The sequence below is a fragment of the Rhinichthys klamathensis genome, unplaced genomic scaffold, assembly GCF_029890125.1.
Source record: "Rhinichthys klamathensis goyatoka isolate OS25496 unplaced genomic scaffold, OSU_Roscu_1.1 h1tg000064l_1, whole genome shotgun sequence".
Taxonomy (NCBI): domain Eukaryota; kingdom Metazoa; phylum Chordata; class Actinopteri; order Cypriniformes; family Leuciscidae; genus Rhinichthys; species Rhinichthys klamathensis.
This window is the reverse complement of record NW_026606607.1, coordinates 1581337-1604308: the sequence shown is the minus strand read 5'-3', so window position 1 is coordinate 1604308 and position 22972 is coordinate 1581337. Positions and strand designations below refer to the sequence as shown.

The 22972-nt window shown below is 40.2% G+C and overlaps 1 protein-coding gene across 3 annotated transcripts in view; it reads right to left on the bottom strand.

The window, feature by feature from the left end:
• Nucleotides 1-22972, bottom strand: part of dpp6a (dipeptidyl-peptidase 6a) — a 480936-nt gene that overhangs the window by 306350 nt on the left and 151614 nt on the right. The window contains exon 1 of one of the 3 annotated variants that reach the window (XM_056249829.1): nt 14496-14597. The exons of the other annotated variants lie outside the window; for them this stretch is intronic. Coding sequence (XP_056105804.1) covers nt 14496-14582 — 87 coding nt within the window. The 5' untranslated portion in view covers nt 14583-14597. Of the gene's footprint in view, nt 1-14495; nt 14598-22972 lie in introns of those variants that run through there. 3 annotated transcript variants of the gene reach the window in all.

The following is a 22972-nucleotide window of genomic DNA, read 5'->3' as shown; positions in this document are numbered from 1 at the left end:
AGCGCTTCATGGCTGTTCGGGGAAGAATAAACGATATGCTGCTGATAAACAGCTGTGCCAGGCACAGGCTTTTCTTTGATGATAACAGACGCACTGCTCAGTTGTTCAGCTTTTACATGATGCCCATCAGTGATATGGGTGTAGATCTTTTCTACATCCATATTTCTACACCCAGATCGTTTGTAAATTTGCGTACCTGTAACAGCAGGAACAAAGCCAGCTGGGCTTGTGTTTGCCAATCAGGTATTACATTTAGCCTGCGTTTCTTTATGAGCGACCTACACAGAGGTCATATGTTGCCATGTTATTGCTGTCTCAAAACGCATTACAAAGTTGTAGCTACTACCCGGAAAACCCTAGAAAACACTCCAAAAATCATGGCAACTGCCTTGCAATGCACTATTAAACCCTCAGAACACTGTTGCAACCACCAAGCAAATTCCTTCGCAACCACCCAGAGCACCCTGTAGCAGTTGCATGGCAACATGCTAAAAAACACAGAAAATGTCCTTTCAACCACCCAGAACACCCTAACAACCAAATAGACTGTACATATAAACACACTACCACGTTAAATGATTAGTTTACTTCAGAAATCAAATTTCCTGATAATTTAGCCCTTTGAAGCTGCATTGAAACTGCAATTTTGACCTTTAAACCGCTGTACCCAATTGGAGTCCACTATATGGAGAAAAATCCTGGAATGTTTTCCTCAAAAACCATAGTTTCTTTTCGACTGAAGAAAGAAAGACATGAACATCTTGGATGACGTGGGGTCAATAAGTGACCTAATCCTTTAAATATATGATTCTACCCAAAACATTTAATTCTACCATTATTTACTTTTATTTACTTTATGTGCGACATGAGGGTGAGTAAATAATGAGAGAATGTTTCATTTTTGGGTGAACTATCCTTTTAACCACAGTGAAACAACAATAGGAAAACAATTCAGATCAAGCTTTGTTGCCCTTTGTCACAGTCCTCGTCTGCACCAGTCTGTCTTTGTGTCTGCACTACACTTCCCAGAATCCTCCTCGTCTCCACACCTGTATTCACTCCCTCACTTACCAGCCTGTCCCTCGTTATCATGATCAGTATCACCTGTTTTCACCTTGTTATGTCTGATTCATGCTTGTATTTAGTTTGCTTCTGTCCTTGTCGGTCGTTGAACATGTTACGTGTATATGTTATGTGTTAATGTGAGAATTTACCTTTTGCCTGTCAACCTGCCTGTACCTGTTTGTTGTTTTGGAAATCTTAGTAAATGTTGGAATTTGAGCCTTGTCTCAGCCTCTCCTTCATCCTGCCCCATAACCCGTGACAAAACGACCGACCAAATCAACATGAACCCCGCAACACTTCTGGGGAATCTCCAGCCGAGTAGGCGGCCTCGTCTGATCCTCGTTCCCAGGAAGCCTGCACTTAACGCCAGTTCTGTCGAGCCCGCACTTCACGCCAGATCTGCCGAGCCCAAGGCAGTATGCGTCATGCCCGCCGCGTCTGAGACATTAAGTGTCATGCCTGCCCAGCCAGAGACGATTTACGTCCAGCCTGCCCAGCCAGAGACGATTCACGTCCAGCCTGCCCAGCCAGAGACGATTCACGTCCAGCCTGCCCAGCCAGAGACGATTCACGTCCAGCCTGCCCAGCCAGAGACGATTCACGTCCAGCCTGCCCAGCCAGAGACGATTCACGTCCAGCCTGCCCAGCCAGAGACGATTTACGTCCAGCCTGCCCAGCCAGAGACGATTCACGTCATGCCTGCCCAGCCTGAGACAGATCCGTCCTGCATCAAGCCTTCGCCGTTGGTTCCGTCCAGCCCAGAGAACCCTTCGCCACTGGTTCCGTCCAGCCCAGAGAACCCTTCGCCGCTGGTTCCGCCCAGCCCAGAGACCCCTTCGCCGCTGGTTCCGTCCAGCCCAGAGACCCCTTCGCCGCTGGTTCCGTCCAGCCCAGAGACCCCTTCGCCGCTGGTTCCGTCCAGCCCAGAGACCCCTTCGCCGTTGGTTCCATCCAGCCCAGAGACCCCTTCGCCGCTGGTTCCGTCCAGCCCAGAGACCCCTTCGCCGCTGGTTCCGTCCAGCACCAAGCCATCTTCGCCGCTGGTTCCGTCCAGCACCAAGCCCTCTCCACTGCTGGTCCTGCCCAGCTCAAAGCTCTCTCCACTGCTGGTCCTGCCCAGCTCAAAACCATCGCCACTGGTCCTGTCCAGCAAAGAGCCCTCACCGCTTGCCCAGCCAGAGACTGTTCAAGTCCCGTCTGTCCAACCAGAGACTGTTCCAGAGCCTGTCCCCGACTCTATTCTGGAGTCATTGTCAGACTCCGTCACTCTCCCCAATAATTTTTTTGGGGGGGGCCATAGGGCTCCGCCATGGCCGCCCGAAGGGTCTGCACCGCCATGGCCGCCCGAAGGGTCCTCACCACCATGGCCACCCGAAGGGTCCTCTCCGCCTTGGCCGCCCGAAGGGTCTTCACCACCATGGCCACCTGAAGGGTCTGCACCACCAGGGCCGCCCGAAGGGTCCTCACCACCTTGGCCACCCGAAGGGTCTCCACCGCCCTGGACGCCCGAGGGTCCGACAGCTCCGCCCTGGCCACGCCCACGTCCTGCTCCGCCCTGGCCACGCCCACGTCCTGCTCCACCCTGGCCACGCCCACGTCCTGCTCCGCCATGGCCGCCTGGACCATCCTGGAGTCTGTCCAGCTTCACCCGGTCCGCCTTCCAATCACCGACTCCAGGATGCCCACCCTCCCACCCCTGTTCTACGGCGTGAGGTCACGCCTACTGGGAGGGGGGAGTAATGTCACAGTCCTCGTCTGCACCAGTCTGTCTTTGTGTCTGCACTACACTTCCCAGAATCCTCCTCGTCTCCACACCTGTATTCACTCCCTCACTTACCAGCCTGTCCCTCGTTATCATGATCAGTATCACCTGTTTTCACCTTGTTATGTCTGATTCATGCTTGTATTTAGTTTGCTTCTGTCCTTGTCGGTCGTTGAACATGTTACGTGTATATGTTATGTGTTAATGTGAGAATTTACCTTTTGCCTGTCAACCTGCCTGTACCTGTTTGTTGTTTTGGAAATCTTAGTAAATGTTGGAATTTGAGCCTTGTCTCAGCCTCTCCTTCATCCTGCCCCATAACCCGTGACACCCTTGAGTTTTGCACATGGTCACTCACAATTTTTCATAGTTCTTAATGTTGTTGTTCGTCAGGTTTTATTGTGAACTCAAGGAGTATCCAAGATTGTCTACATTCAGATATCGAAAGGATTTAGAGACCTCTCAATCTCTGGGAATCCCAGCTGTTTCTTTCAATGTTCTCTTGTGTGGATACTAGATATAAACAATATCCTCCAAATCCGCCTTGCTCCATTTTGAGAGATGCGGGCCATTTCAATTCATCATTTCACTTGCCAGATAAAAAAACAAGAGGGGTGGTATGACTCCTGTATGGAGGGAAACTAATCAATGTTGGACACTTGAAGTCCAATTATGCATATTTCTCTGAAGCATCTGCCTCTGAATTTTTGTGTTGTGATGTCTCTGCAAAAGTGTTTCATAGTATGCATAGAGCTTTAGACCCTGAATAGATGAGAATATTTGAGAACAAACTTTTGTTGGATTCATATTTGTCACACTCGTACATTCCTTGCCCAGATCGTGGTGTAAAGCCATGCAGGTTGATTCAGAAAGTATTAGGATATTTTCGCTGAATTGCTCTGGTGCCGTTTTGAGCAAACGTTTATTTTGTTTGTGTGGATCAGGGTTGTGTTGGCCTCTTTCCTAAAGTTGTGCTGTGATGGAGTGGCTATCTGGATATGAGAGCGTGTTATTTTTCATAGAAGGTTTATTACCTTGTTAAAAGTGTAGAATTTACTAGTTTTCAGTGGATTTAGTATGTCATATCTGGGATAAGCAAGTCTGAGATTAACAAAAATGGACAATTGTGTGATGTCGTCTCAGCCTCAGACACCCACTGACATCGATGTTTGTTCATTTTTTTATCTAGTTTTTTTAAACAAATTATTTGAAAGTGCAGATTCATGGAAACGAACCACTGGTTCACAATCTATGCAAAAGTAGCAAGAACATTCCAAAATCGCAAGCTCCAGTAAAAAAAAAAAAAAAAAAAGGCCACACAACTGCTCCACACTGTTCTTTTTAAAAATTAAAATTAAAATTATGCAAAGTTTTGCATAGAGATTGCAAAGTTGATGGCTTTTGTGTGTGTGACTTATAATTTAGTAAATGAGATATCCACAATCAGAAAATGAAAGCTTTAGCATAAGTTCTGCCAGGAAGACTTAATTACTACGTCACTTATTAGCTTAACATCTATCCAATCATGTCCTAATACTTGCTGTATAAAAGATCGGCACTTACACATGTTTGAGTTTGCAGATGCTGACGCAACAATTACCTCCACCCTCCCCCAACACCACCAGGATGGTCCTGTCCATACCTCTCCGGGGAACGGCTGCGCCCCTGCCTTCGTCTTCAGGCAGGAAATGCATATCCGCTACCCTCGGATTATGAACTACGGACAGGGCCAACGCCAAAGAACTTTATAAATAATTGCTTGCTGGGCTGTCAATAAATTAATGCTTTGTACAATACCCGAGTCTTTCTGGTAGAACTGAATATTCTGCTTTGTTTCCAGTCTTGTGTGTGAAATAATCAGTGTTCATTCATTTTAGATGAACAGAAATATACACACATTAGCTAATTTCTTCACAATTGTTGGTATAACCACACACAGAGACTATTGTGCCAATGTTTGAAAGAGCAAAAATTAAGTGCTTGCAATTAGACTATAATGTTTTAAAATGATCATCAGATTACAGTTACTTTTTTATTGATTGCATATTAATCATACAATGGCAGTAAATTGTTTATAATTTTAGCGATTGTCTCCAATTAATCTTTTCTATCTTTTCTATTTTTCATTAAAAAAAAGTCTACTATTTTATTAGGAAAGTTATATAGATTTTTCACCATCGGAATTTACAGATATCATCTAACTTTTAAGGAGTATTTTCTCAACATTGCAAATCTAAACCACTCCTGACAATGTAAAATTTTTTTTTGAATCATCACTCAGTGAGTCATTAAACCTTGTACTGCTACTGTGTGTCTTTAGAAGTCTTTTGTCCTTCTTAAAGTGACATTATTTTAGAATATATTAGCATATTATTTCCATGGCCATGCGTCAAGCTTGTCACAATAAACAGAATGTTATCATGTGTTCATATAGACTACTATATTTAACATTCTTGGTGTCATTTCTTTATCGTGAAAACTTTATGGGCCCTATCATACACACGGTGCAATGCAGCGCCAGGCGCGACGCAAGTGTTTTTTGCAAGTTTCGTAATTTCCACGTCCTGCGCCACGTTGTTTAAATAGCAAATGCATTTGCGCACATCTGTTCGCCCATGGCGTGCTGGCCTGAAAACGAGGTGTGTTCAGGTGCGTTGCTATTTTGAGGCAACTGAAATAGCCTGTGCCATTGACCAACAAAAACCTGGTCTAAAGTCAATGGCAATAATTTTTTGTTATTTAAAGAGCGCGTTAGTAATGTGCGCCTATAGGCTGGTGCACAACGTGCATACACTGCTTATTACACACACAGGGATGTGCAGCAGCACACAAACATGCCAAATATTAAAAATTAAAGGATTACAATGTAAAATATTAATATTGTGTACATAAAGATATGGTGGAATCCGGCTTGTCCCGTTGATGGTCTGCTTGCGCACTTTAACCTCGAGCACGAGCAGATCCGTTTCCTCTCTGGAGAAGCGTTCAGTCTTTCCTCTTGCAAATTCTTTCATGTAAATAGCGAATCCGCCATGGCGCGAGCACAACTGGCTTTTAAAGGGAATGGGAGATGAGACTCTGATTGGTTTATTTCACGTTACGCCCAAAACACACCCATTACTCATTAAGAGAATAGGGACAACTCTTTTTGACCATGCGCCGAGCGAGCCGACCATTTTTCTCGTCGTTAAACTAGCAAAAGTGGATTCAGACACGCCCTAAGTGCACTTGCACCCTTGCGCTTTAGAGCATGCACTTAGATCGTTAAATTAGGTGACAAACCAAAAATCAAGTCCCTGTTGAAAAATCTTTTCAGGGAACACTAAAAAAAAAAAGAATAGCACAACCAAGTACATAAATTGGCAAAAAGAAAAGCCATTTTCACTCTTGAAAATATATTAGGACACGGTGATCCCATCTGAAACTCTGAACCGGTTGAGGGATTGATTTCCAAGAATAAACCCATCAGCCTTTCCACTGAGTGGCCACATTAACCAAGTGTGGTGACTGTTTTACTGGACTTACACTGAGAGTTATCAGAGGTGTTAAGGCCTTTGGGGGACATTCTGTAATAGGGCTCTGCACAGGTGGCAAAATCTCGTTTAGACGACATCTTCTGTCCACCATCGCCACCCACCCCTCCTTCCAGGCCTGAAAACCAAACGGGCATTAGACTCTCACAGCACAAAGCCTTCATCAGGCTCGATTTCCTTTATCGAGAGAGTGGTCTTTGGAGAGAAGAGGCAGCTTTTACAAAAGGCTTTTGACAAACAAAAAAAGGGAAAAAAGCAGATTGTAAAGGCAGGAAGAGAAGAAAAGAAGAGACCTGTGCTGGCAGAAAGGAAGAGAAAGAGAGAAAGGCAACTGTAATGTTTCAGGAGGTGTGGAAAAAAAAAACTGAACAAAAAAACAAACTGCCACAACTACCGACAATTACAGAGTCCGACCATGCATGAAACGCATTATCTGAAGCAGAGAGAAAAGATATAGAACAGCTGTCTTCAGTCGGGGGATCTGTGGTCACCGCACTGAATTTACACATCAAGAAACCGCAAGATGGGGGAAAGAAAATGGAAAAAGTCACGGCGGAGTCATTACTCACCAAAGCGGTTGAATGTGAGTCAAACGAATATGTGTAGGTCTGTAATAAACAGGTTAGACGCAGCCACCCTGCAGTGAGTATTAGGGGCATTGGTCCTCGCCGTTTCACTCCATTTGACAGTTTAAGTGACTAGCATAGAAAATGCTGACAGAACAGGCTACTGATGAATACGGGTGAGCGGCCAAGCCAAAGAGCGGTTGAATAAAAGGTGTCTAAGATTTTAGTGTTTTAGAACTACACAGTTTCACAAGGAACTGTCACCCTGCTCTCAAAATGTTTCTCTTGCTTTCATTTTGTATGATTCCATAATTCGCCTAATGTCTTCGCCGCCTGTTCTTTTCACATGAGCTTTTAAATTTACATTTTATATTAACAAAATACCTGCACTGTACCTTTAGGACTTATCCCAAAAAAGACATTTATGTCATTATTTACTCATCCTTCTGTCATTCCAAACCCATAAGACTTTCATTCATTTTTTGAAATACAAATGAAGATTTGTTTAGTCACACCTGAGAGATTTCTATCCCTCCATTGAAAGTCCATTCAACCTAAATTTTCACACAATTCCAAAAAGTTTAGAGAAACATCCTAAAATTAATCCACACGAATCGAAGTCTTCTGAAGAGACACTGAAGAGACTCAACTATGCTTGCTTGACCTTCTCGTGTGTCCGTTTGCCATGTTTATTTTGCGTGATTTTGGAGCATCAAAGTTTTGGTGAAATTGACTTTCAATAGAGTGAAATAAATCTCTAAGGTTTAATTAATGTGTGTTTTAAAGATGTTATGGGTTTGGAAAGACACGAGTAAATCAGAACAGATTTTCCATTTTTGGGAGAACTATCCCTTTTATGGTAATGTGCAAGTTGCAATATGTGTGTTGTAAAGGGATGTAATAAATCTAAACAGAAACCAAATCAAATCAAAAAAAGTATTAAATGACTAATCATTGGAATAGGTAAGAAACCAGAGCTTTTTGAATCAGAATCAAACTCAGAATTATTTACAGAATTATTATGATCTGTATACAGTTCTACCATTAAAGACATCAAACAATATAGTAGTTTTAGCTACTTCTGTTTTCTTCATCATAAAAAAACAGGGACTTGTTTGGCTGGTTAGCTTTAGCTAGAAAATAATTAAAATTCTGGGTCCATTTTTGCTTGTAGATGACAACAACACCATTATGCTTCAAAATCATCTGTGTATTCTAACAGAATAAAATCGTAAGAATCCGCAAAATTGTAATATTTAAAATGTTTTACCAGTTACGAATTTGTTTTGAGGGCTCTTAACTATGTGAAATAGACTTTTCCCCCTGTCTAATAAAGTAATCAGTCTCATGGCATTTACAAGTAAAGCTCAAACGAAAGGCTCAACAATGTTTTTTTGGTACATTAAGCAAAGATGGCAGTCTTCAGCTTATTTACTTATGAGCCAAGCAGGAACCTGTGAGGTGAACGGGGAGGATGGATAGACCTTGGCATAAATACTTTATAGATTCCTCTAAAACAAGGTAAAAAAACAACAACTAAGAGACGTTTTGCGCATGGGATAATGTAGCTAAAGCAATGTTTTCGTTGTGAGATTGGGCTGATTTGAACTAAAAAAAAAAAAGTATTTTACTGACTGAACATTGAGTCCTTAACCAATTCAGGAGTCAGGGTCACGTCCTGGGCTTCTGTCCAGCACGGATAGATGAGAGGTGTCATGGTCTGGCTGACACAGCCGTTTTTGGTCATTCAGGTAGGGGATATTTAGTGTTGTTCACAAGCAGAAACATCTGCTGCTGCCCTGCCACAAATGAGGGTCAAAAACAATTCGCATTCGACACATTCAGTGCCTATTACTTCTTATCTGAAACACGCACACACACCGCATCTCTTTTGACTGACAGCTTGGTGTGTCACATGGAAGACACCCAAGCTGACACCTCCCTAAATTATGTGAGACTACTGTTTCCACAGCAACCACACGTCTTATTCGCTTTTATCTACAATGCTGGATGGAAAACAGATAATCGTTAGACAGAAAACCATCTCCCTAAAAAAAAGGGATGTCTTTTGCAGACCAAGGCAAGCAATGCCACATGATGAGTGAACAAGAAAGATGACAACAGATGGGTGGAGAAAAAGTCAGCAGGGACTAATAGAGGATATGTGAGGTGGCGAGGGGACACTGGACGAGTCCCCTGGTATGCATTAGACTAGTGAGAGGTTGGTGCTGAAGAACTTTGCTTGAACAAGATGGATGTGACCTGAATCAATGATCCCCAATGCACTGGACACACTACAGCACTACACCCACACTGCCCAGCGGTTTTGCTCAAGTTCAGACCATTTCAATAGTAATCTCATTTGTCACACATTTCATTCAATTGAGCCAGTGACTATGCTGAGAAAAAAATGGCTTTGAAACAATTTTCATTCAAACAATTCTAGTAATTTTCTGTTTATTACAAAGAAACAAAATAATGTGATAATTTCTGTGAAATTATGAAGTAGAAACACATGTACTCCAATAATGTTTTTTGTTTTTATTTACCACTTCGAAAAATACTTTTTTACAGTGTACTGGGCTGCTTACATGATGTATCATTTTACGTGGTTAGTGGCAGCAATCTAATTAGTGCTAATTAGTTTCTGCGATTAATATTTTCTGATGAACTATGCTATGACATGCTAAAAAAAATCTTTTGGCTAGCATTTGGATATTTTGTTATTAGTTGTGATTAATCATGATTACTTTTTGATTAATGATTCTTTTTTTTTTGTGGAGTGACAGCAATAATGCTAATACATGCACATTTAATTGTCGCTATAGTGGAGAAAGAACCTCTTTATGGGCCATTTATTTGTAATGATTCATTTTGGGTTTTGAGAAAAGTAAAGTCACTCGCAGTATGGTGATATTTAATCATTGTAGACAACGAGAAAATGATCACCCACAAGTGAAACAGCATGATAGAAATGTTCATGAGAACACCAGAAGTGTGAGGAAAGCATTGAGCTGTTAATCATTTGTTCTGTCTTTCTCTCTCTCTCTGTGTGTTTTTTTTTTAATTCGATATGAGAACACACATTTGTATAGTAACATCGGTATTACACTGGTATTACAAGGTAAATGTGGTTTAAGAGGACATTTCCTGAGTCCTCGTAATTGGCTTAAAAAGCATACTAAACAATGTTTTATTAAAAATGTAAAAATGCAAGATTTCTGTGATAGGTATGTTTAGGGGTCAGGTTAGTGTAGTAGATGGATAGAATATACAGTTTGTACAGTATAAAAAATAGTATGCTTATAATGTCTTCATAATGATAGGTGCACCAATGTGTGTGTGTGTGTGGTTCAGCTTTACCCTACATCATATACTTTACGTCCTTTTACTTGTGCTTATAAATCATACTACCTGATTTTTTTTTTATGTAATGTAAAATAAAAATCATTATGTGAAAATCCCAATAAAGTGTGCACACTTAACCAAATATTTTAGAATTAATTTGAGAGCTAAACCTGACAAAAAGCATACAAATCGTTTTTTTTTTTTTTTTGTCAGGTTTAGGGTGTGGGTAGGTTTTTTATTTACAACATAACAAAAGGTTGTGATGCTGGAGGGAAAGTTCCCAGATATCTATAATTAAACTATGAAATATCATTATATTATTACAATTTAAAATATCTGTTTGAATTTTCAGAAGCCATTACTCCAGTCTTCAGCGTCCCATGAGGTTACACTTTATTTCGATGGTCCACTTTAAAAACTCTACTATCTAAAAGTATCTTTGCAACTACAAGTCAACTTATTCTCAATAGTTAGTAGACTGGCTAGGTGTAAAGTTTCTTATAGTCAGTAGAAATTCTGTTGAGGGAGCATCAAAATAAAGTGTCAGCAAATATTAAGCGAACAGTCTAACAATACTCCACTGAGAGTTAGCTGACACGTAGTTGCAAAGTTACTTGTAGTTAGTAGAATGTCTAAAGTGAACCATCAAAATAAAGTGTTGCCTCACATGATCCTTCAGAAATCATTCTAATATGCTAATTTAGTGTTTAAAAATAGTTGTATTATATTTTATTTATTTATTTCAAATTGTTTATTATTTTCATAGTTGAAAACAGTAGTGCTTCTTAATATTTTGGTAGAAACCTTGATCATTTTTTTTCATGATTCTTTGATGAACGTTAGCTGTTGTTGAAAAGAGTAGCATTTATTTGAAAAAGTAACCTTTTGCTACATTACAAATGCCTTTACTGACACGTTCTATCAATGCAATGTGTCCTTGCTGAATGAAAATAAGAAATACTGACTCCCAAACTTTTGCTACCTTCTTAGCGACCTCATAAAATCGCTCTTTTGTGGAACTGGTTTGCAATGCTTCATGTGGAGACCAAAGCAATGCACGGCACTTTTAAGATGTGTTGAACCCATTAGTCACGTGCCTTTACTCTTACATAAAGGTTTTCGAATAGATTTTTTTATATGAATCTATTCAAGCTCTGTATTCCAGCTGAACTTTCTAATGTGGCTAATTGAGTATCCACAGTTGGGTTTTGTAATGAGCCCTGTGGGAATTCTAAGCTAATTCATTGTTTCATTGGCAATATCAAGAATCAGGATCCAGATCCCTGCGGGCCAGGCGCACGAATGACCCAGTGAATCACATTTTTGAAGGTTATTTCAACCTGGAGCCTTTGGAACTTTTTCAAAGGACTTCAAATGACTTTAAATCTAATTTCCTCTCACATTATGAGGTCAAAATGACTATAGAGTTACAAAATCAAGGTCGTGCTGCTGAAGGGACAGTTCCTAGCATGGATAGATGTGTGTGAAAAAGAAAAAGACCATTAAGGGAGGGGACGTTTATGACCTTAACAACTGAGTTATATGATTATGGAGTCTGATCGCGACACTTGTGAGGTTAGGCTAGCAATACATCGAGGAAGGGACAGCGGGAGAAAAGGAGACATTACTGGAGCCGAGTCAGGAGGCCAGGAGAGATTATAAGGGAGGTGGACAGAGCAATCTTGTATCGTTTCCATCCAAGAGATAAGAGACTAAGATGAGGTCTTGGTTAATTCAGAGTAAGAGTCTGAGAGATCTGGCTTTTTCTTGAGCTTAAATTCTGTTGCAAAATACAAGCACCACCGTTCATTCAAAGATTTCATGCTTGGAGCGCTTACACTAAATCAGAAAATGCCATCAATAGATTAATGGATCAATTAAAAATGTATTAAAACACAAAGTTTTTTTAAAATTGAAATATTTGTATTTAGATTGAGTTCTTAGGATTTAGTATCTAATAGACTTCTCATTCTTTTAATGAGCCTTTTTTTCTGGACAGTTGTAAGACACCCGATATTCTTGACTTTACATTCCTAAAAAATATCAAAATTTCAATTAAATAAAAAAAGCATGATTATCTTTTATATATTCACTATTTCCCCGCCAGCATTTTTTTTTTTTACTTGTCAGCCATTGCTAGCATTTTTGATCATTTTCAAAAGAAATTCATGGCCCCCAGATTTTGTTGTATCTGTATCTGAACATACAATATATCATAATAAAGAACAGAGCATCTGCTTAAAAGCAACAAAACAAAAAACAACAACAACATTTTATTCTAGCTTCATGCATCAACACTTTAATGTTGGTAAGTAAAAAAAGAAAAGAAAAAAAAGCAACATTTTGCAAAAAAAAAAGCTGAGAAATTAGCATTTTTGTCAAAGACTATGTCTGGATAGGATTCAGAACGATGATCAAAACATAGATTGCGGCAACGTCTACATTAATCCAGATGCATTTGAAAACGGCGTTTTCGTTTAAAAACGCTCACCGTCCACACAGGCGTTTTCAGGTGTATTCCGACATTTCAGTGTGGATGAGAAACTTTTGGAAAATGCCTGAAAACGTTAAATTCACCTTGCTGCGCATGTGTAAAACCTCACAAAAGGATAATTGATAGGATAATTTTATTTAGCAAAATATCTATTTAAATATATTTAGCAGACTAGGGTTAGGATCTTTGCAGGACTGTGATATGAAGTGTGTAAAGTAACATATTTTAGCAACAGTGTGAAAGTGAATGGCACATAACAGAATGAATATCTATTGGTAAAATATGCGTCACATGACTAAACTTACGTCATCGTTTTTAAATACTTTCGTTTTGACAGTCCACACTACAACGTGAAAACGGCCTTCTCAAATGTATCCACTTTGGAGTGTTTTCAAAAAACGTTGTTTTCATCAATAAAAATGCCATCTCAGTGTGGACGGAAGGCCAAAACGGAGAGAAAAACATGCGTTTTCAAATGAAAACGTATTAGTGTGGACAAGGCCTGAGTAGATTGCGTCCATCAACAACCCCAACGCTTACAAACCCATTGGTTCGACACTTCATTCGGTAACATTAAGCAGTTTTGATTCATATACTGTTGAATGTTTGATGATTGCTTTAGCTTACATGTGCGTATGCGATGCTTTGAACGCTTGTTTCTGCTTCTTCTTTGCCTGTGTTTTGATCGGGAGATTCTGTACTCTTTCAGACGATGTGTAATAGCGGCCTCTACTGTATAAAAGTGAAAACATGGATTGCTGGAAAATTCTGTCAATGGCAGGGAAAGAGTTAAATGTGGTTGTATGTACAGTGTGAATTGCATTTTTATTGTATTTTAGAATAAATTAATAGATTTTGACAACAACAAAAAATGCGTCACATTATTGACCTTGATTTCAAAAGGAAGGGTTCATAAAATGTAGAACAAAAATGTAAAGACTCAGGCACTGGTGAACCCATCAGAATGTTCACAAAGGCAGATCCAATTGTTCTGTCTGAAATCCATTTCTATCTAATCAGATTTGATTTCAAACTGACCTGGCTCTCTCCACACCCTTAAAACAGATCTAACACGTTCCTATCCATCAAACACAGAGTGATCTCTAGTGTGTAAGTCATTTTGCTTATCTACCTGTCAGTGTGGTGGGCGGCCTGCAAGCTTGACAATTTGACAATAAAAGCTGGTCAGCCTAAATTGTGTTTCCAAAAACAACAAAATGAATGGAGAGTGAACAGGAGAAGACAAAAAAAGGTGAGTTCACTCACAAAGTCCAATTTCAAGAACTGATTTTTATATTCACATAAGGAGCTTATTCCACATCTCAATTTTATATATAGCAAGTTATTTTATGTTTGAATTGCACAAAAAGACTTCTATTCAAGCTTAAACACATCTTCAGTAGCACAATGATTACACAAGGGTACAATCATTGCTATAAATATAAATAGGCATTTACAGATGAACGAAGCAGAGGTTGTGGTTGGTAATAGCTACAGGCTTTACATTTGCATCACTACGACATAACATCTGCTGTGATTAACCTCCTGCATTCACTGCTGTAAACAATTAGCCTGATTAACCACATTTAACCAACAAGCTGTTAAACAACCCAAGAACAGCGCATGAACAGACAAGCAGTAATTCAGCATGTAAGCCGTTTAGTCCCTGAATCGAATCTCTTCGAGTGACACGCTCAAACTAAAGGCAGGAATAAAGCAGCACTTACCTTCCAGAGCTTTTTGGCATTCTCTACCCTGGACCGTTTGCGCGGGAGCGATACTAGCCTTGCAGAAGACACATGGTCAAAAATCATGTTGAAGGCTAGAGGACTTGCACAGAATATATGGGCTGCGTACAGTGAGAATGCTTTATATGGCTCCCAGAACCCCTTCCAATTATCAAACACTCATAAACAATAAGAATCCAGCCCATCTGAGCAGGAGATCCCATTACACACTAATGGAAGAGCAGACGGAGCTGCCGTCTAGTCTGGCAGGCATGTACAGAGGATGGAACAAGACAATGGATACAAGATCTCCAACTATAAGAGCTCTCCTTCCTGAAAAACATAATAGTTTCTCACCGGGGTCCTCACCTTAATGTGGGTTATCACTTTAATGAGTTTAGTGTGCTGGCTAATGTGATTAGAGATTACGATCACAGCAGAAATGTGAGCCTAGGTGCTGATATTAGCATAGGCCTCCAGTGGCACTCAATATCTCATTTAAAGAGCAAATGTAAGAGCACAAGAGATAAAAGCTAAAGAGGTTACAGAGCAGAGAGTGCATACACACACACACACAAACACGCGTACAAGCATACAATATTTAATAATGTTTTCACACCAGAGCGTTAATGGCAGACTCATCCGTCTGATGTCAGATCACCAGTAAACTGCATGTCAGCTTGAAAACTGTGGTCTGGGGTGCACAACTTTATTTTAAGGTAACGTAGTAACATTATACTTACTCAAATAAGTACTGAGTAATATTAATTAACTACATCTAGGGTTAGGGTAGGATTAGGATTTGTTTTAAAGGTCAGTTGCATGTAATTATGCACAATTTACTGTTATTACTATGGTAAGTACATGTAACATATGTAACAAGGACACTGTAAAATAAAGTGTTACCGGGTTCGGTTTAGGGGTAGTTACTTGTAATTATGCATAATTTACTGTTGTTACTATAGTAAGTACATGTAGTACCGTGTAACTATGTCACCTTAAAATAAAGTGTTACCAAATGTGGACTTGAGTCTGATTCACAATTGGTATGGAAGCAATCTAGCATAAATTGCAAATGAACCACAACTGATAAATATGTTTCCTCAAGTATAGTGCTTCTGACAAACAGCAACGTAGTTATTTGCTGAAATCGCCAACTTTCTCCATAGCTATCAAATCTCATTTATCAAGCCGAATAAGACGATTGGATGCCAATGATCATGTCTCATCATTGACATCAAACCTGGTGGATGTATCTTGAAAGGCCATATCTCAATTAAATGAGATCTGAGACCTATCATATGGCTTCAGAACAACTGGAATATAGATCAGAAATCATATGGATCACTTTGTGGCGCCACTTATGGAACTCTCTAGCACCAGTCACCATTATAAATGCACTATAAACACTTGACAAAAAATCTTTGTTTGTAAGGGCATAAAGGTGAACAGATTTTCACCCTCAGTAGAAATTGCGTTCCTCGGTAGAAAGTTCCGGGGGGCACAGCGATATGACCGAAAAGGGCACTACTTCTATCCACAGATTGTTGATTGGATGGAGGCTGATTTGAATGTGAGCTTGAGTCGAATTTAAGAAAGCAGCATGGTTTAAACAGATGGTATGTTTGGAGAAGTCTGGAATATGTCACCAGAGAGAAGTCTGGAATTTCACCAGAAGATCAAGTTATGAAAATCTGATTAAGAATTACAAGGTCAAAAATAGAAAATAAAAATGAAACAAGCGCATGGACGCATTTAGAAAATTGATAGGGTGAATTTCCATTTCATGCCAGATTTAAAAAGGTCGCTTCACTGTAGCTTATCTCCATTATGAGTAGGTTGTAAATTGGGTTTCAAAGTAGGTTCCCCAACATGTACTTTAAAAGTTGGAGAAAATAATCACTTTTCTTTTTGAAAAAGTCATATAAACTCTTTAGTCAAATTTTTGATAGTGTGGCAAAGCGGGAGAGGAGGGAGGCACTCTCTCCAAAATAAAAGCTCAATGGCAAAAACGGTCGCTTACGCCACCCCAGAATACTGGGGACTAAATGCCCTCAGGGCACACAGGTTCATTATCTAAAACGTGGGTGAAGAGACGTGGGACACACATGGAAAAAATAGACACTTTTATTTCTCATCAGCATTGCATAATAAATAGTTAAAAAGTCACAAGAAGGTTCTGAGAATCAATTTTACAGTACCGTGCACAAGCTGCATCAGACACACAACAACAAACCGATATTTGAGTTTAGCTAGTTGACCAGCAGCGGAGGTACCTGGAGGTACAGGCTAGCTGCCAAATTAACAGGAGCCCCAGTAACCCCACAAACACACACACGTGAAGATTAGATGCAAGAAAACACACGGCCAGGTGTAATCACCACACACGATAGCAGCTAGCCTCCCCTCTCCAGAAACCCCCAGCTCCTGTAAAGAAAATGACACAGAAACACAAATCAACAAACTTATAAAACACAATATAGATTTACCACAGCAACAAGAAACCACAAAGAGAACCATACTGTTCTCGTAAGAGGGAACAAATTAAAAACACACAATTCACTCAGACTCAGCAGGTATACATTACAATGCCCAGAGGAATTATAAACCATAACAAGAAATAACAAACAGTCATAAAAATACTCAAGATACTGATGCGCAATCAGCAGATCAAACAGGTGGCAGCTGGTGAGGACAGACCAGCCAGTGAGCCGCACCCACTCCGACTGAGGCGCATAATGACACTTCAACAATGTGCACAGTTACTATAAAATTAGATGTAGAGGCAAAACAGCAACGTAGTCACTTCACGATTTAATATTGATGCTCAATCCCATTAAGTAGGCAGGGAGGACCCTCAAATCGCGAGGTGATAAACTTAAATAAACCATTCATGGTCGCGCACCATGCGAGAATACAGCCGCTCCATTAGAAACATACCACTGATACAAGTAGGCAGCGAGCGCACGGCAGACAGGAAGACAACACAGTTTAAACCTTCGGCGGTGGAGTTATTCCACCCTGCTACAATAGGTTGGACTAACAGACCTGAATAATGTGATTGGCTTTGTTCAGCATGTATACACGCTAATCAGACTATAATTGGCCTCAGCGTTGTGTAAAACTTCTAAAAGACAGAGATGACACGTGACATGTAGGCCTATTTATTGATGTGAAAGAGACCTGGAGGGGAGTAAAATAAAATATTGGTTCACAGCTCAAGTCTGATTTTTCTTGTTCTCACTAAGCATGGCTCCCACTCAGCCAGTCATTCCATTTTAAAAAAAGATGAAACTGCACTGTGACCCTCAGGTTAAACTCACCAACACTCTCTTTTGCTCTATGTCAGAATGCATCAGTCCTCATGTTAATAAGCCCAATGTTGGTTCCTCTCCATTGCCTCCTAGAGCTCAGACAATGAGGGCTTCCAGTCCCCGCTCTAGCCCCGGCCTGCTGAGCTCTTGAGGGCGAGGTTAAGTGACGGCAGGCACATCACACACATTCAGAACAAAGCCTACTCAGGAGACCCTTATAGCGGCTAATCATAAAGACCCATGTAGCCTGTTGAATTAGCATTAACCTCCCCCGCTTCAACACTTCAGCTTTTATCTGTTCATCATAAACGCTCTAAATATCCTCTCCAGCACCATGAGTGACACCCCGCGGGCGTGATTCAGCCCTAGATGTGGGAGTTGTTTTATTTCAGGGACTGAAAAGCACTTGATTATTATTCACCTATGTAAACTGGATGAGCCAAATACAGCAGCATCTACAATGACCGCATTGCTTGAAGAGACACGGTGAATTAATCAGACATTCAGACTCTGTTTTTAGTCGGCCATGGATCCTTGAGTCATCTGAAGTGTGAAGAACCCGGATGAGGCAGAGAGCCTCAGGGCCTGCTGAGAGTGCCACAACACTAAAACACCTGCTAATGGATCAAATACAACAAGAACAAACCCCAACAGAGACTTGCACTGTGGAGACCAAACACCTGGTGAGGGAGTGATATAGATCAGTGCTACTCAACTGGTGGGTTGTGATCCAAAAATGTGCAAAAACAAGTGGAAAATCCTTGAAAGCTAAATTTCAATGTACAATTCAAAGGATTAGATCATTGAGAATGGAAAGGGTGGCGAGAGAACAGCTCTGTTTTAGTCCCTAGCAGGCTGGGTACATTTTAAGAACATTTTAGGCATCATAACGCTAAAAAAGTACCAAGAATACCATAGTACTACCATCATTTTGTTTATGGACCATAGTACTAGCATGGTTTTTGGACCATGCCATTTTCTGAAACACTTTGCATTAACATATCATGGTACATGGTAATCACATATATCATGATGCTACCTTCACCATAAGTTATCTGGTTTAATCATTCCTTTTGTTTTCTTTCCTCTTGTTTTGTCTCTTCCAAATGCGACCACAGTCTGCAATCAATGTGACTGCTCGTTATCGCTCACCTGTTTATCTTTGTCTCTTGATTTCTCTATATATCCTTTGTTTCCCTCTGTTCTCTGCCAGTGTGTTTTGTGTTTCCAGCCTATTTTGTCGTAATTTTGTTAAGTTTGGGATCCCTTTTTGTTTTGTTTAGTTTTTCTTTTGCTTTCATTGTTCTCTTCTGCCCAGTTGTGTTGCGGTTGCCTGTTTGCTCACCAGTCTTGGACAACTCTCCTGGTTTTGACCATCTGAACTGGATCTAGTTTTGGAGTCTCGATTCTCACTACACTGCTTGCCTGCTTGGACTTGTCTTTCCGTTCTGTCTATCTGCCTGATCTTGACTGTGAGTTTGGATATCTCTTATAATGCCTGCCCCTTGTTTGATCTCTCAGTTCGTCTGACCTCGACTCTCACCTCACTACTGGATATTATTTGCTGATGGACTGATCTGGATTTTGACCTCAGCATGTTTGACTTTCCTTCTGCCAATTTCCCAGAGTTGGTTCGGAGCCCAGCGGCTCATGCTGTTTTATATTTGTGTAGTAATAAAATGAAGTTGAGCATTTGTCTGCTTTTGGGTCTTTCCTTTCAGAGAATGTAACAAGAACAGTATAATTGTGGAAGAAGTACTCCTGACATGAAACCTTTATGGTTAAGCCAGTCCCATAAACTCAGTGAAAATTTTGGATGCAATCAAGGACATTTTAAAATGTATTTATTCAGTACTGAAACATATCAAGAAAATAGTTCTATCTTGCCCAGGATTTTTGTGTCCACTGTTGTTCAACTCTAACACTTGAAGTGGCGCTGTGCAGACCGATCATTGAATGGCATCCTAGTACCGCGAGAGCGATTTGAAAGCATACAGAGCATAATTTACGGAAATTACGACATGGCGTGAATGCAGCATAACAAGACAAAGAACTGAGGAAGGCTTAAATACACAGATAATGTTGATTAATGGAAGAGGGAGCAAGTGAGAACTAATTAGGGAGTATGACAACTAATGAAAGGACTAACTCAGGCAAAATAGACAATGAAGACCAAGACTAGAAACTAAACAAGACAGAAACTAAACACGACCGTGACACCATCATTGTACCATGTACTGACACCTTTTTACCCCCTAAGAAGCAAGTTACAGAAGCTGCCTACAGACTGTACCAGTAAAGCAGCTTACAAAAGTTTATAGCAGAGCCAGCATGTCCACTACCCACTCACACAATCAGAAAACACTGGGAGATGTGGGAGAGAGATCAGGGGGGTTATTTCCTGAAAGGACAGCAAAGTGACAAGTCTAAGTTGCTGTGTGCAATGTAAGCACAGTATCTGTAGTGTCATTAATGTCCTGTCTGTCTTTATTTACTCAGCTGTCAGGTCAGAGGTGAAGAGGACAAATACAGTCTATGTGCTTTAACTCTACGCCCAGATTTACACTCTCTAACCTTCCTGATCCCATCCATAGAAGCATTGCTGATGCAGGCATTAGCGTCTTACACCCTGGCGCTAGTATCTGACACCCTGTCAATGGCTGCTGTGGAGAGAAGGGTCATGGTGAGCTGGGAATATGTATTCCTCATTTACAAATTTTGACACTCATGCATGCCAGCAACACAGGTCCCAGGGTGCCTGTCAGATTACACTTTCCCTAACACACAATCCAGTTCTCTAGGGCTGAGTGTACGGATGTTATACTCCTCAGTGCTCAGAGTGTAAACAAGTCATTCCGAGGTGATATGAGTGCTTTTTTTTTTTTACTTGTCTTGCTGATGCAAAAGCTCACTGTAATTTCCGAGAAGGCGAGGGTGATTGACTGAACAAGCTTCATTAGCATAGCAAACACAAGAAACTCTGCGTAAGCACTGCGAACTTAGACACTCTGGCTTGTAAATAAATACAGAAATAAACCACAGAGGTCAAAGTCTTTCACGATAATTACAAGAGCAGCTAGCGTTGCAGTTGTGCCACTTTAGCAAACAAAATTTTGGTGCAAAATATGGTTTACTGGTAGTGCTGTCCTATGTGTATTTAACACATTGTCATTCCCTTTTAGAAAATAAGCCTCCTTTTATGTAAACAAGGTTCATTATAAATTGGGCAATTTATACCATGTCCTAAGCAGACACAATTTTGATGAGGCTGAACTACATTTTGTAGGTCATTTTGTTTCTATTTCTGCGACATTGTGTCAGGTAGCCCGTCCACACTAAAATCTCATTAGACTTACATACTGCCTCCCTTATGTATATTAAATGACACAAACGAGGGGAAACTTATATTATATGTCAAATCCCTCAAAATTCCACAAGGAAAACCATAAAATCTGGTGAAGGATCACGGAAGTCACAAAAATACAAGCATTCTGCAGCTGCAGTGCAGGAACTGTTCTAATTGGCTGTATTTTGTGATTGTCTTGCATCACAGCCAATTTCATGAGCAAATAACAAATTGCTTGTCGCTTGGAATCTTATCACATCTTGCCTGGCTAGAACACATTGCAACATTATGACATTTTTGCCAACAGAAAGTTGGTGTTAAACATATTTCTATTAAATTAATGAACTTTATTTGCATTTTTAAGATACTGTTCAAATATATTTTTCTTTCTGAAAGAAATTAAAACTTTTAATCAGCATCTGCCACATTGGACCAGGCAGACTAGTGATGTTCGGTTCTTGAAAGAATTGATCTTTTGAGCCTGTTCATAGGAAGTAACCGGTCGAGTGGGTTTACTAATCGAACTGAATCAAACTTTAGTTCCAGGTTGATGATGCAAGACGCACAGCCGAAGTAGTACGTCCTAATCAAAATGAACCAAATGAGCCGGTTCAACCAACTATCGAAGTTTGAAGAGGATTACAAGTGTGAGTGTGATGAGTGAGTTGACGATACTATGCAAGCCTGAGGCACGTACTGGAAATGTGCTAATTATGACTAGTGTTATTAAATAACATTTTATTAAAACCTGCGAAAACCTCTCTGTTGAGAGGTGTAAATAACTAGTTTTATATTGCATGTAGATTATATTTTAAGTTGTTAAGCAGTTTATAAGACTGGTTTATTCTTTAGAACATATCTGCCTTTGTGCATCAATGTCTGTAATGTGTGCTGTAGGTGCTAAACTTTTACTTTAGGAATCGTATCCAAGATGTAGGCTACTCAATATTGGTCAGTCATATCCGACATAAAGGATCCGCGAATGAAACGTTGACCACAAACACCATTAACCCTCTGGGGACCAGAAACGCACGGGCGCGTTTTGCTCGTTTTTTTTCACATAGCAGAAAAATAGACTTAAAGTACTACCATCATTTCTGTTCATATAGAGTTAAGAAATATGAGAAAATAATCTGTTAAATGTCTACTTTTTTATGTGCCCACATACAATCGAAATAAAATATTGTGCTTTTGTAAAATAAAGAAAATAAACAGGGTGTGCGTTCTGCCTCTCGGTCACCGTGAACCTTTTTTCTGGAGCACGTCTCTAATCTTCAACACAACTCAGCTAAAACTATTCACCCAGCCATACGCAATATATCTTTTAAATCATTTGAGTTTGTACTTTTAAATGATCCGATTCAAAACTAAAATTATTATTCTCCGTTTATGTCATCTATATAAAAAGAGAGACGTGTCAGCCCGTCTCATTATCGTTCTCGAGCTGATTATCTCTGGTAATGTGACACGCCCACTGAGAGCACGCGCTATTCAAACGCAAATATGTGAAGCAACACATTGAGACGTTAACGCCCATAAACTCTGAAAACACACATTATTTTTTAATCAGATTAATCTACTGTCGTCTTGCGCGGCTATATGAGGAACAATCCTGGGACATTTACCACTGGGTTTATTTTCACTTCGAGGATGAACAGATTCAGCTGAGAAGTAAGTGTTTTTTGCAAGTGCTTTGTTCTAATCGCGATATAGAATAACGTAGTGTCTGTAAACGGAAAAATAGCATACTGTTAAATGTGAATCATGTTTGTGTGTGTGTGTGTGTGTGAATGAATGAACGCACAGATACGCACTGT